Consider the following 15,309-nt stretch of genomic DNA (forward strand, 5'->3'; position numbering starts at 1 on the left):
AGTAGCCCTCCAGCTCAGTGCGGACTGGGGAACCGCGGTGAGGAGATGTGTCCCATGAATCACAAAATCACAGAATGTCAGGGATTGGAAGGGACCTCAAAAGATCGAAGGCAGGCCAGTCTGCCATCGTGTTCGCATTGCTCCAGTACTCCACAGCCTCCCTCTGCTCATAAAGCAGGGCAGAGCTAGGAATAGCATATGCTGACCAAGCCAGCTGAATGACCCTGGAGACAAATTTTGAGGGGAATAAAAGCCTTTGCCTCTGCAATATCAGAACACAGAGGCCGAGACTGGGAACAACGTCTGAGATAAGTCAGCTTTACCTCTTAATCAGCTTGACATCATCAGTGTCCTTTAGGAAACTTTTGCATTATTACTCCTTTCTTTTACTTGAGGCAAGAGCGAATTGTATCACACGCTTGAGGAAACAATGATAAACACTTACCCACCCCATTAATAAATCACTTGCAAGACTGTGCCTGACTGTACATTAACGGAGGAAATGGGAGTAACTGAAAACTGACCTCTTTCCTGCTCTAGAATTATTAGTGCAAAGGATTTCAAACTGCTGCTTATGGTTTTTGGAGTTTGGGTTTTCTGCTCAAATCTATAATTTCCCGCACTCCCAGTAAATTGTACAGGATATTAAAAAATGGTATGAAAACTGTGGAAGCAGTAAACTAAAGATTTTAAAAGCTGCTAGTTATTTTATTGATTAAATAAAAGGACCTGCTGCCAGTGATAACTTGTTTTTTCCCTTTTCAAGTTTATGGTAGCGGTTTATGTAACCCCACTTTGAGAAAACTTGATAAAAAACAATATTGCAATTCTGCCAGCTCCCTGGTGGAGAAAACTGGCAAACTTTAGTTGTCTTAGCTTTGTAAAAGCATGGGTATAAAGAGTGAGTGGGCCTTGTGGCTTTGTTTTTGTTTTCCCAGAGTTTGAAAACACACTTTGTGTCACTTACGTGCCACATTTAAATAGAGTGCACTGTGTGATTAAGTTAGCTTAATTTTGTCAGCATTTGGCATTTGCTGATGCAGAAGGAAATCTTGTTCTTTGCTGTGTCTACATGTGGATGAAAGGAATAAAATATTTACTGTACAGTGCTGAGAGACCAGATGCTTCTTTACTTCAGAGACTTTTAGGGAATGGGAAGTCAGGAAGTGCTGCAATTCATTATTTTGTCTCTGGTATGAAATTTGGTTATGGAATTTATTACGTTTCTGATAAGAAAATATATGGATATATTATTTTTACCTGGTTGTAATGTATTGTCTATTACTGTTGGCTTTTCTGTATTCAGCACGGTAGTACCACCTGGAAAAGAAATTATGCATATCATGATACATGGGATACAACAAAGGACACAGCAGTCATTAGGAATAGCCTACATATAAATCTGAAATATCACCATCTTTATTAGACCTGTAGGTAACTGAGTATGTGAGCTTAAGCAGGAAAATATGACATTAGAGAACTGGTTTCCTTTATCAAAAAAGAAAATAAAACCTCATAATTAAATAAAGCTGTATATCTTTGGAGTCCTTGCGAACATCAGCTAATCAATCCTCACCACAGTCCTGTGGCCGTCCTTATTTTATAGACACCGATTTGCTCCAAATCACATGGGAATATAGTGCCTGATGTCCATAGCACCTCCTAGCAGCCACCAGTTTGTGCCCATCAGGGATGTGAGGTCCTCCAGCCCCTGCCAGGCTGGCTCCTACCTCTGGGTTGTTTTGCAGGTGCCTTGTGAGACCAGCTCACCAGAGGTGCATGGGAATTGCCTGGCTTTAGGCTACAGTCTAAGGCAAGTTTCAGGTCTGTCTCAAAGAGCAGGAGGAATTAAGGACTTCCCCTTTGTCTTCTGCTTTAAGCAGATGAACAAGAGGTGAGTGGGGTCATGGCCCTCTCCTGAGCTCACTAATTGATATTTTAAAAATACTTGACTTTTTAAAGTAAGCCTCATATTGATAAAGGAAACAAAAAGCAAATTAGCACAATTATAAATGCTCAGTGGGGTGCTGATTGCCAGTCAATGGCTTTTATTTTCTCTAGCAAGCAAGTGCTTAAAGCATTATAGAAAGGATGACTATGATGACTTCCAATGAGAATGAATGCCCAAGCTATATCAGCTTTATGTTTGTGAGAATGATCTGACGGGAAATGCTATAAGCCACACAAATAGAGTAGCTCTGTATGGGGTCCCAATAGAGCGGGAAGGAGTCTGGCCTACAGCACAATTACAGTTAATTGCAAGGGAGGCTTCACTGTGATACTCACAGATGTGCAAGTGCTATCAGGGAAGTGGCTCTAACAGTCGTACCCATGAGAGTGCAGGCACTATGCTTGCATGGGGAGTGCATTAAAGAGGGTAAGGCACTGATGAAATCCCCTCTGCGCTGCCCTGCTACCCATAATGGGCCATGAGATTTGCATACTTTCCTTCTATGCATTTTGGAGGAAGACAAGAGTGTTTACAATTAAATTATTGGTAAAATCGTATCTGTGGATTTTAGTGTCATGTGTAACATCATGCGCACAATGCAGCGTTTCTACAGTGTCCAGAAGAACTGGGTATGCACTGCTCAGGGTTTCTAGGAGTAATAAATCATACTCACATGTCTTCACTTTTGTAAAAAGGCAATGTAGTAATTTTCAATTTTATTGCTGAAATCGGTTCAGCTCCCCAAATGAGCCAGTGCTTAGGAAGGCTCGTGGCTGTTCCCTTGTTTTAGAGATTATAAACTACTCCCTAAGCACACCTGCAAAAATTGCCAGAGGGAGTTTCTTCTGCTCAATAAGCTTTCCCTAAGGGACACGTGGGATGCAGTCCTGAGATCCCTGGAGTGCAAACACTATGAGTGAACAGGAATAGATCTGTCTCCTTCCCCTCATGCAGCCTCCATCTATGTGAGATATGTCTCTACCCATTGGGCTTTGCAAGCCAGCTCTCAGTGTAAGGCTTTGCAGGAAGCCTCAGCATTTCCTGACCTGGCGCTTTTCTTTCAGAAAAATAAATAAATGACAATGTTTAGTAACACTGAAAGCTTTCTGAGCTACCTTAACACAATACAGACTATTTTGTCAGACTCCCTGCATGGCTGTTTTCAAAAAGAATAAGATTCATCTGGGACACTGATTTGAAAAGCAGTGACAGTGACCGTGCGGTGTCTTTTCTACTCAAGAATTGTTTTTCAATTTATGGTTTGCAACATGCATTTACAGGAGACATTGGCAAAGCTCAGAAAGGGTTTGATGCTGAAACTGCACTTTCACTTGTATTAATAGCTGCTGTCAGATGTTCTACTTGGCTGCTTCCAAAAAGCCAATCTCTTGCCTAAGGTTTCCCAATGTCGTCTTGGACAGTTATTGCCAGATTTTAATGATATTTTATATCATGGATATAAGAAGCAATAAACATTTATTAGATAAGTACACCAGGGAGCAGTGATGAAATAACTCGTGCCACTATGTCCAAAAACAGGCTCACTTACTGTAGATGTATAGATCTGCTACAGGAAGATCTCATCAAACAGATGCAGAGCTTTGAGGAGCGAGTAACACCCAAGAAGAGATCAAAAATGTAGTGGTGCAGTGTCAGCTCTCTCAGGACAGTGGTTTTGTGCAGAAGTGGGAAAATATGAAAACTAGCAAGCTTCCTCTGTTCCAGAAACAGACTATGTTATGTTTCTCCCTCCTATCTTTCTGCTAGTGATGGCAGCTTGGAGAACATCAGCCCCTCTGTGGCTGTAATGCAGTGTTGGTGGGTAAGCTCATGGAAATATATCTGGCAGTATGAGTAAGTTTTGATGAAACAAATCTGCTTTGTTTCTGTCTGGGAAGAGTTGGGGGCTGAGATCTGAGTTCTATGCTGAATTTTAGGTATGGAAGCATTTATATATCTTGAATCTAAACAATATTTAATTTTGAGTTCTTCAGTCCGAGATAATAAACCTCGAAAGGTTTGTCCAGTTTTTTTTCTTAATAAGAAAAAGTTTGATTAGGACATTTGATTAGACACAATTTCTGCTAAAAAGAGTGCCCTCTCTTCCAGCCAGTCACTATTATTTGCTTCAAAAATTACATAGCTGAGAAAACAATCAAAAGTATTGTCCTATGTAAAAGGCAGATGCCTGTGTTATGACAGCACTGACAATGCGAACTGCATACCAATGTCCATTTATGTTGAGTGATTAAATCAGTGCAAATGTTTAGCTGGTAACTGGTGATGGATATGAGCTACAATGAAGCTGCAATGGAATGAGGATGGTTTCTGCACCTGTCAGTTGGTAGTCATCACCTGTGCCACTGTGACAGTTTGCCTGGTCATCATCACACTCATCCACGGGTTTGCCTTCGGAAACGGTAGGGATAGCCGTAGGAGCTGAAACAAAACCCAGTTGTTCAGTTCAAATGTGCTGGAGAATCAGCATGCAATTTGCAGTAATATTTTGATGAGCACCCTATGCTGCCCTCATGTATTGTATCTGAGGAATGAAGTAACTCTACTTGGAAGGTTAATTAGTATTTCATTGCAATGGGACGTACCTGTTGTGCCTCCTTGTGCCAAGGCACGCTGCCGTACCGGAGCTCAAGAGCTGAGCAGGGCTGGGCTGCAAAGCCTCAGCCTGCCTGTTCACTGAGTGTTTGCTGTTCCTACCAACAAAGACTGAACGCCTGGCAAGGCAGAACAGGAGACTTGGCGAGGGCCAGAAACCCCATCATTTCATTGCAGGCCAAAGTGCCTGAGAGTGGGACTGCACAGAGCATCAGGAGAGGTGCATGCTCAAGGTGGTAATGCTCAAGCACCCACCACATATTACTGAAGAAACCTGTTTGCAGAGCACATGTAAGAGAGGAAATGTCTGAGCAGAGTCCTGGTAACAGTGGCAGGAAGCCAGTGTGATGTAGAATCACTTTGTGCTCAATGAGGAGATCTGGAAGGAGTTTCTTTTGTTGTTGTTGAAGTTATAAATAAGACATTGGTGATGGTGGCCCTCCTGGCCACCTGCCTGTTTCTCATTGGTGATTGCTTTCCGGTAGCTGCTGCATAACCAGTAAAAGTCCGACCTTTGCTATTAGTTAAAAGCTTGAGATCTGTGCAAAGTGCCAGAAAATGTATCTATACTCCAGTATCTGTAAAACATACCACATCTGGAAAATCAGAATACAGGTACTTGGTGTTATGTTCAAGGTTCATGTTTTGTGCTGCACGTATAGTTCCCTGGCTTGAGATAACTACTCTGGGAATGTGATCCAGGTTTTTGTCAGTTCTCATCCACTGTTATTTTAATTATAAATGTTTTGCTCTCATTATAAGCTCTGCAATAATGCACCAGGTTGTTCTTTATCCTTCTACTGCTCCTAGAGCCCACTAGTCACATAAGATCTCATGCACTGACTTCTTGGCCTGAGAATGCCAGGAGGGATAGTAGTTTCTGAAGCAGCTATACTTTGGGATGAAACATGGCTCTTCAGGACCCCGACCTACACTTTACAGGTACAACCTAGCCCTAGCAAAAGAAACCATTCTATACCTATTATGAATTATGCAGAACGTCTATTCCCCATATAACTTAAAAAACCCCTCTGGGAGCTCTCTCTAGCTTTCTACATCAAGTTTCTTGTCTTGATCTTCATGCCCCTGTGTAGCCTCAAGCTTTCCTACATCTCTGCCACCATTTCATATAAGCACCCCCTGGGATGCTTTGAGCACATGAAACTTCCCCTTGCTCGTTACTGCTAGAGAACTGATTTTTACTCCTCTCTGTGCCTATCTCCATGCTTCTTTTCTCATCTCACCTCCTTTCCTGCTTAGTAAATCTCAAGTGACGTCTCTTCATTCAGCTCCCTCCTTAAGATACAGTTATACCATAAAGTTGTCCTATTATGCTTCTCCCACAGGTAAATGGGAACTGACCTCACCTGTCTTCAGGTAACCTACTGGTGAGCATCCTTCAAAAATACAACATAGCAGGAAAACAAATGCAAGTACATGTGTTGCAGGGAAAAATTATACTCGCTGCTGCAGTTTTCCTAAAAGCAAAGGCATTTTGCCTGGTCAGTCTTCTCTTTGGCTCCTCCATCTCACTGAGCAACGTGTTCTTGTAAGGTGGTCTACAGACTCACTTCTTGATGTCTAGGTGGCTACAGGAGCCCCATGGCTGAAGGACTTTGCCCACAGGTGATGGGTTTACATGAGGCAGGTGCTGAGTTTTCTCTTTTTTTCTGAGCTAGTAGCACAATAGTCTGCATGAACTAAGTATTCTCACAGGAAAGGAGGACTTCCTGCAGGAACTAAGAAGTATTTCCAACCTCCCCACTTTCCGGGCCAAGGAAAAAGTACACTTATTCAAGCTGGCCTTCACTAAAAAAACAACACAGAACTCTTCAGTTCTCACAGCAAACGCCTCCCACTCTTCCGCCTTGGGGGAGAAATGGTGAGAAAGAAACGGAGGCAGAGCAGTCGGTTCCATTCATCTTGAGAGCCTGTTCAGCTACTTCTATACAAGGTATCATAAGAAACCCTGACTAACATGGTTCATTACTCTGTGTATTGTTAAGCTGTGTGGTTTATAAGCCACACCACTAGACCATCATCCAACAGATGAAATTGTGAAATTCATATAGTGTTATCTGTAGTTATCTACAAAGTTAAATAATTATTGTTTATGTAATAAGAATCAAAGCTTAAATTCATGTCACAGTCCAAGGATAAAGTCTAAACTTTGCTTTTCCTGGGCTTTCATGTCCTACATAGTCTTGCAAAATTAAAGCTTGGTGAGGAATCTCTGCCCCCCAAAAGGAACAGCACAGAGCCTGTCCGGCCAAGTAATCATTGCCCACCATGCTGTCTGGTGTGACTTTCACATCCTTTGATGGAGCAAGGGACATAATTGCTATATTTAGTGTAAAGATCCCTCTGCATTCCCAGAAAACATCTCTTCCAGGGTTGTATCATGGTAACATAAAATACAAGTTCCTGTATATTATGTCCTAATAGCTCTGTGCTTCTCGAAAGTATAATCATAAGGCTGCTTAAGGGAATAGAAAACCATGTGGAGAATATCACTGTGATTCAACAAAGAAACGGCAGAAAGAATAATATTTGTGCCTTGGGCATATTCAAATGTCTGCAGAGAAGGAACTGATTAGGCCAAGAAACAGCACTAATGACAGTCATGGAAGCGAGAGTCCAATGTGCTGCCTGTACAGACACAGCAGTGTTCAGGAGCAGTGCAAGCGGAGAATATATTTATGAAAATAATAAAGAGCGTTCATCTCTAGCAGAGCAATTACCTTCAAGTTCACAGCCCAGCAGCTCCATTCGCAGCCCCAATCCACCGTGCGTGGCTCTCTCAGGGTAGACACGGATGAATCTTGTCACTACAGGTTCAAAAGTCCGCAGTTCAGGCGTGTCATAGTTGGTGTTGCCTTCAAAAGTCTGCAAAGCATGACAAATGCTACTTGTTTAAAAAAAAAAAAAAAAAAGAAGAAGCTATTTTCAACAATTATCTTTTTTTGCTTCATTCTCTCGCCTTTGAATTAGAGGAGCGGTAGGCCAGACTCTAACCACTTGATTCCTCCCCTAAATGAGAATGGAAAATACATAGTTAAAGCTGCTTGGAAAAGTAATGCATTTCATTTTTCATAAATTCAGTAGCAACCAATCCATCAGGGTCATAACAAGAGCTGAGTGTTTAATGAGACATGTTTTTAAATGACGCTCTGATCTGGGGTTTAACTGGGTGACATTTTCAACACTTCTGAGGGAAAAAAAAATGGCTGAGGTGAAGATCCTGTCACCTTTTAAGTGGTTACAATAATAATCCAACTATTCAAGAGAAAATTTCAATTTGATTTCCCCCAGTGACAGAGTTTCACAAGTTGTAGTTATTTCAAAAGGCATAAATTAAACTCCAGGAACAGTAACTGCAAGAGTTCTTCCAGTGAGCCTGCTATTGAATAAGAATAAAAAGAAAGAAAGAAGAAAGCTGCTTCCTGACAAAACTGCAATATAATCTAACGGGCAAGGAAGGTCAGCAAATGTACCTTTCAGATAAAAATCTCTTCTCTGAGTTGCACTCTGAGTTCTTCAGCCATAATGCAGCTCTCAATAGCATTTGTTTGATACCCTCAGCTTCTCTTGTCAGTGATCTTTTGCATATAGAAGTTCTAATCTGTACTTATAGCAACACCTTAGGTGCCTCCATGGAGATGATTAGTCCTTAGAATGAATTAACTGTACAAAGAAGCAGTCCTTGCCATGAAGAGTTTATAACCCAAGTTAGGGAAAAGGGGTTATTTTTACCCTATTCTATGGTAAAAAATGACTTTGGAATATCATATCGAGAATACTCTAAAGTACAAAATAGGAACACATATATAACAGTGAAGAAAAAGTATTTTCAATTTTTCTATTAATTACTTAAATGGCAAAATATTAAAAAACATCTTATTTGAGCTGGAGTTTGAATTTGAGATTTGAAGTGCTATTTATATTTCCAACTCTTAGCTGTGAATCCTGAAGCCTTCCTCAAGAAGAAACCACCAGACGTCATTCATTTTGGATGAGAACAAAACCCAACCTGCAATGAACTCCTCCTGTTGATCTGGAGGCAGATAAATCAGAAGCAACGAGAAAAGCTGGCTGTATTTCCCAAGGCACAAAACCAGTATAGGTAAAACTGATTGTTGCTTGTGTTTTCAGTGCAGTCCTAAAAGCCTTGCTTGTTTTGACTGTACACATCTGCATTAAGAACCAATGCCCCACAATCCTTTCTGGCCATTGGTTAGAGTGCCAGTCACAAAAGCCAATAATGTAACCTACTAAATTAAAAAAATAATTTCAACATTAATGCTTCTCCTTCTATTTCTTAGGAGAGATTGTACCTCCAAGGTGGCTTCAAGGGGCACTGGTTGACCTGGTGTTCTGCCAGTGCTTGGAAGACAGTTGTCAAGAATTCACATGTAGATAGCCTGTCAGATCTAATTAACATGCAATTACATATTATTATATTTGAATAACAGTATAGTGCAAATGATCAGAAAAGCTACCTACCATATAAGAAAGAATGAATGCCACTTTATATGTAAAAAGTAGACAGACACATGTATCCAAGGAATCCTTGCTTCCTTTTTAATAGTAGTCTTAATAGCAACATATAATAATGAAAACTGTTTTATAAAAGACATCAGTACTGGAGTACTGACACATAGACATTAGAATTCAATAGGCATCTAGAATTATATTGAATCATAATTATATTGAATCATTGTCCTTTGTAGTGCAGAGCTGCCTGTGATTCAATTTTGACTGCTCATTTAAAATATGTACTGGTATTCTTTGTCAGGGATGAGAGGGGGATATACAGTAAAACTTCACTTTGTGAGTGTCTTTTATACAGGCTATGTCACAAATTGCTTTACTTCATTACAAAGATAAGTTATGATAAATAATAGCTAAAGAAAAGCTAAACTGGTATGAGGAACAAGATTCTTCCTAATGTCTTTTAAAATCAAAATAAACGTGGCAGAAAAAAATTAAAGGCTTGTTGCAAACGACAAGGTAGTCAGAATTTTCTTGTACCAGAAATCATGAGAGAAGGTGTAAAAAACCCCCAAAAAGGTCATCAGTAGGTAAGTGGAAGGAGGAAAGAAGTATGAAAGAGAAAGCTGAGTTCATTGAGTAGGCTTGAGTTAGACTATGGAGAAGAAATACTAACTGTATCTTGAAATAAAAATGGCATTCTGTGATGCTGTTTGACAATCTGAGTGATGTTCAGTCCTTTGAGTGCTTGAGCTAGGCTAAAGGGGGGAACTTTCTGCACATCCAAAAATAGCAGAAATTGGGTCAGCCACAGAGGACTGAGTTCTGGTAGTCTTAGTGAAAGGAGCTGCAGGCGTGGTCATGTTGAGAAACAAGGTGATGTTTCATCCTGTGGACATATTCTGTTGTTATGTTTAGCTTGTCATTGCTCTTTCTTTTCTTAGAATGCAGTTGTTTGCTTATTGAAAGTCAAGACTTTAACCAGGTGAAACGATGTGTTTCATTTCATGTAACAGGGCTGATTCTAATCCACATTCCTGCTGTGACTCATTCAAGCATTCTGTCCCATCCAGCTCCACTTATGTTTAAAAATACTATATTCCTGTATTAACATTTTAAATCTCTCAGACTCCCAAATTGTAGGATTTATCTGATTCTCTTTGAGGAAAACTTGTGCTTCAGAAGAAAGTTTATTAACTGTCTTAAATTTTTGGGAAGGATTATAATTATGCCACAAGAGATTTGAATTCCAGCCCTCCCCATTCCATTAATCTTGAAAGTTTATTTCTGCTGGTGATGAAAGCCGAGGGTGGGCTCAGTGCGTTAGTTAGCACACTAGTTTTCTTGTCAAACTGCTAACTTCTGACAATGATGGCAAGCGCTCATATTAAAAAACAGAAAGCCATACAGCAGACGGTGCTCTGCTTTGAAAGCATATGGCATTATTTTTTTCCCTCGTTGAGCCACAGTGTAGAAGTACATGTCAAAACAACATCTATTTTAGAAAGAAAGTGGTTAGATCCCATTGTTGATTTACACTCTCTTCACACTTTATGATGAAGTCAAAACTCATGGTAACAAGAGAAAGGAGCTGACTGCAAAGGCTGAATTCATTTAGTTTTAATCCCCAAAACAAATGATGAAAAGAGATGAGAAGTGAGAAAATGCAGACATATTCAGTGAGATTAAAACAGGAGAGAATGAAGTCCAATATTTACCAAATGTGCCTGGGAAAGCTACATCCATGGGCCCACCCAGCTTTTCCTTTAAGGAAACACAGGTTCGTCCAATAGATGAGTCTATATAGCAAAACAGCTTTTACATCATATTTTCAGACTAACGCAGCTGAGATATGGAGCAACTCTCAGCATTCCCATCTGCCAAGCACCACACCAATTTGACTTTCGAGGGCACATTTTTGGTATATGATTCCCCGATCATCCCAGTACTGCAGCACCAGTTTCTAAACAAGATGGTATGCCCACTGTTTTCCTCAAGGAACAGGTTATGGCTGAAAAAGGGTTATGCCTCGTGAGGCAAAAATGAACTTTGTGAGCAAAAATAACAAAATGGGATTTGGGGTAAATAAGCTAAACAGTCGTGTCCTGAAAAGCCTGCACTCAAAGAAAAAACAAAATAGGTGCATTTCCAGAAACTTTTCTGGGCCACACTAATTTTCTTTTCCTTGGCATCTAACCCAGCAATTCGTTTGCCCCTGTTCTGTAAATGTGTTGCAATTTCTGCTTGAAACTGTGAACCAGCTGCCCTTTATTCCCAAGCAACCTCCAAGATGCTTCACTTGTGACAGTACAATAGTACATTTTACTTGAGATGGGATAACACATCAAAAACTCCATTGCTCTCTTTCAGAGGAACTTGGATCAGGCCATTACAGAGAGCCTGTGAAGCTCTCAAAGCAGTCCACAGGCAGTTCAGAAATCCAGCAGGTTCCTCATTGAGTTAAATAACACTATTCTCGTTCTACAGCTCAGGCAAAAAAGAAGCAAAGGAAAAGTATTTCAGTGTCTCAAATAAATTTATTCAGTGTCTGTGGAAAAGCTGCAGAATGACTCTACTTTTTTGGCAGTGTTGCATATCACAGTATCACAGTATGTTTGGGATTGGAAGGGACCTCAAAAGATCATCTAGTCCAACCCCCCTGCTGGAGCAGGAACGCCTAGGTGAGGTCACACAGGAACATGTCCAGGCGGGCATACTGCCATTGTATGGGATTTTGGAGTAACGGAGGGCCACAGAGACACAGCACCCTTGTCAGAAATCAAGTCTGATCTATCTGTTGAGTAAACAAAACCTTTGCCACAGAGATAAATATCCCAGGGCCAACTCCTGCCCTTAGCCATGGTAACATTCCCACAGCATCCCTCCTGCTGCCCTAGGAGTCCTCCTGCTTGGTTTCATCCCAACCATGTGCCTTTTCTATGGTCAGAGATAGAGGTGTAAAAAATTAATGCAAGCTCTTTTTTTTTTTTTTTTTTAAATGCAACTTTTTCTTTCTTACCTTAATCTTTTTCTTGCTGGAATCCATGATCATTTTCCAATCTGATCCATTGTTGCTATAGCCAATTTTGAATTTTTTCATGAATACTTTGTTTTCTCGGTGCTTGCCTCCTTGGACGATTATGCCCCTCACTTGTTTTTCTTCACCAAGGTCAATCTGAAGCCATTCGTTTGTATATGGATGAGTAGTTGGTGGTAGCGCCCAACCTGAACGGCTTGTTATGAGACGAGCATTTTCTGGGATCCAGTTTCGGTCAACTTGAGTAGATGCGGTAATCTGAGAGTCAGGAATGAGCCCAGACACCATCCCCAGCATCCCAGAGCAGGGATAATCTACAGAGAAAAAACCAAATAAATAGTTGACCCGAACAAGCAACAAAACAGAAACAGGACATATCACTCAGTTCAACTATAATAAGCAATTACTTCTTTCTTTCTTATAGACAAAATAATCTTTTTGGATTTGTATATAATTTTCATGTGTTCAAACTTGCACATCCTAGTTTTGGCAGGAAGTACCAAAATACCATGAGTATTTCTGGCTTGATGGGAACAAAAAGGATCAGAAAATCCTATTCTATTCTTTTCTATTCTTCTTGCTAAGGCACAGACTGCAGGGTCACATCTGAATTTGTGAATAGTTCTCTAGAAAAAGCTTCAAAAATCAGCCCAAATCTGGATGCAGATTACTTAATTTTGGTAACATTGGAAATGGAAATATTTTATACATTCTGTAGAATATAATTTATTGCTGTATTTGAGATTTTCCTTTGTGTTTCTTTGGTGTCTCAGGCTTTCTCAAATGATACAGAAGCTAAATAGTATTTTTATTGTCCCAGATAAATAAAAGCTAGAACCAGAAAAAGCTGCTAATAAGGAACTAAGATTTCCATTATAGAAGACAGCAGCAGTTCTGTTGATATTACCTTTATCTAGTCTGAAAATATTTCATAAAATGACCTGCAATTCTGTAACATCATAATCTGTAATCTTGTTTTCCTACTGTATGTAAACCAGTCCTAAGAAACATTTTTAAGACTAGTGAAACACCACAAGGGAAAAAAATCCCTAAAACTATTAAAAATTAGTGCAAATGAACTGCTATAAAATGATGCTATATATTTTTTAGAAAAATCATCTTCGTAAAAAAATCTTCAATGATTAATCTTTTCTTTAATCTGTGACTTGTATTTTCGCTTTACGTATAAAATACCTTCATTTTGTTGGAGTTATAGAAATCTTAAAACTAGGAAAAAAAAGACTTATAAAAAAATTCCTGCTTCTTTTTTTGTTTTTGTTTCCCCAAGGTAGTATTTTTATAATAATGAATGCCTTTTGCTGCTACTTCAGAAAGTACTTTGGACAGTTATTTTAGTAGTTGAATGTGTGACACAAAGGAGTTACCTTCCAACAGTGATCCCTAGCAGGAAATTGGCTATATGTCTAGTTGCTTGATTGGGCTTTAGATCTCTGTGTTTGTAATACTTTTAAACCTAGTTATGTATGTTTGTTTCTTGGGAAACCTGCTGAGAACCACCTATAAGTAGCAGGCATGAGAAAATGAGAGAGAGAGGGACTGGAGAGTTAGGAAGGAAAAACAAGATGGGAATTTGCAGATTTTCAGTATATCTCAGGTATTTTGCATGGAGCTGTAAAATAGTTTCAAGAAAAGTAATTAAACTTTTCTTTTTTTCCCCCCACTTCTTAAAGCTGAACATCTAAAAGACAATTCCAAAACAATAAGAACACTGGATGTTGTTTGGGTTGTTGTGGTTTGTTTGTTTTTTTACATTTCTACGTTCAGACCACAGTGGAAACAGTGAAGATGCATTTCACTCATAAAAAATAAAACCCACAGTATAGGCATAATAAATTCCCTTGGTTTTAAAGTCCTTCTCAAGACCTACCTGTTATCTTGCAGCCATAAACTTCAAATCTCAGTGATACTCCATTTTCCCAAGACACAGGTCTAATTCGCACAAACTGTGTTAAAACTGGTTTGGCAAAAGGTCTGTAAACAACCTCAGTGGGATTGCTATTCCCTTGAAACACCTTTGTGTGGAAAGAAAAAGTACATATTTGTTAGGCGTTTTCTTAAATGGTGGTTATAATTCTGTGTTTTGCAGCTAGTTATGACACAAGCCCTAACCAGGGTTATATTGTGGGGGAGGATGAGACAAAAGATTTGTGTGGGGAACGATTTCACTGACCTCCTAACACAATTTTTGCAGACAGATAAGCTTTCCTTGGGGAGGAAAAAAGAAGATGTAAGATGTTCAGTGATACTAAAAAATACTCGCCACCTGCGGAGTCCCATATCATACCATAAGGCTGCAGAGCAGACCAGAGCTCAGGGCCATTGAGAGCAGAAGCGCACCTGAGTGCAAACAGGGTCTGTCCACTCCCAGCCCACTTTGAGGTGTTCCTGATGCCCAGATCTAGATGCAGGAATGGCATACACTGGTCTTTGTCACCCAAGGACTGATGTGTCCTGGAAGAATCCTTGAATACGCCTTTAGGGCAGGTTTATTCCCTGTACACTCATAGAATGATGCAAAAAGCTACAGAACCTCAGGCCCAAATTAAAGGTTTGGATTTCAGGTAGACCACATAAAAATCCCATATGGAGTTAAGGTAAAAGCATACATTATTTTGCTGTCCTTGGGCTTAAGACTTTTACAGAGTGTGTCATGCAAACCTTGCTTTGTTAACCTTCCATTTAAAAATCCTTTTTAACAAATACTCAGACTTTCCTTCTTCTTGCATATAGAGATGGAAGTCTATTTAAAATCTATATAGCAGGCACTAAGATTTTCTGTGTCCCCTGAGGCTAACAGTCAGATTAGATGAACAATGAGACTTCCACAAGAAGGGACAGGACTGTGCTGTGCTTTCATGTTGAGGATCCTGCCGACGCGCTGCTTCCTAGCAGAGCCAAAACCTTGCCATGTTCTAGCCCAAAGAAGGTGATTCAGTTTCCTGCTTCTTCCTCACGTAGAGAGGAACAATTTCCTGTTGTTTTCCATGGATACAAACCTCTCTCCTTTTATGGGAGATTCTCTCATTTCTTACACACACTGTCTACTTTCCTGTTTGTTACTTGCAATAAGTGCACTAATTTGGAGCAGAGGCCAGAGGACACAGCTGTCAACCCATCAGGCTCAGTTATATCTCAAGTAATTTAATACAGGAGTTTCATATCTAGCAAGAGATTTTAAAAGGAGTTACATTTCTTT

The 15,309-nt window shown here is 39.9% G+C and overlaps 1 protein-coding gene across 3 annotated transcripts in view; it reads right to left on the reverse strand.

The window, feature by feature from the left end:
• NRP1 (neuropilin 1) overlaps positions 1 to 15,309 on the reverse strand; it is a gene marked incomplete at its 3' end in the record, with an annotated part of 111,187 nt that overhangs the window by 14,095 nt on the left and 81,783 nt on the right. For 2 of the 3 annotated variants that reach the window (XM_080340205.1, XM_080340206.1), the window contains exons 8-12: positions 13,981 to 14,125; positions 12,075 to 12,406; positions 7,306 to 7,450; positions 4,286 to 4,390; positions 1,261 to 1,320 (exon numbers count right to left, since the gene is read on the reverse strand). In XM_080340205.1, the coding sequence (XP_080196331.1) occupies positions 1,261 to 1,320; positions 4,286 to 4,390; positions 7,306 to 7,450; positions 12,075 to 12,406; positions 13,981 to 14,125 (787 nt within the window). The remainder of the gene's footprint in view (positions 1 to 1,260; positions 1,321 to 4,285; positions 4,391 to 7,305; positions 7,451 to 12,074; positions 12,407 to 13,980; positions 14,126 to 15,309) is intronic. The other variant, XM_080340207.1, reaches the window with a different exon arrangement.

Source organism: Nesoenas mayeri (genome assembly GCF_963082525.1).
Source record: "Nesoenas mayeri genome assembly, chromosome: 2".
Taxonomy (NCBI): Eukaryota; Metazoa; Chordata; class Aves; order Columbiformes; family Columbidae; genus Nesoenas; species Nesoenas mayeri.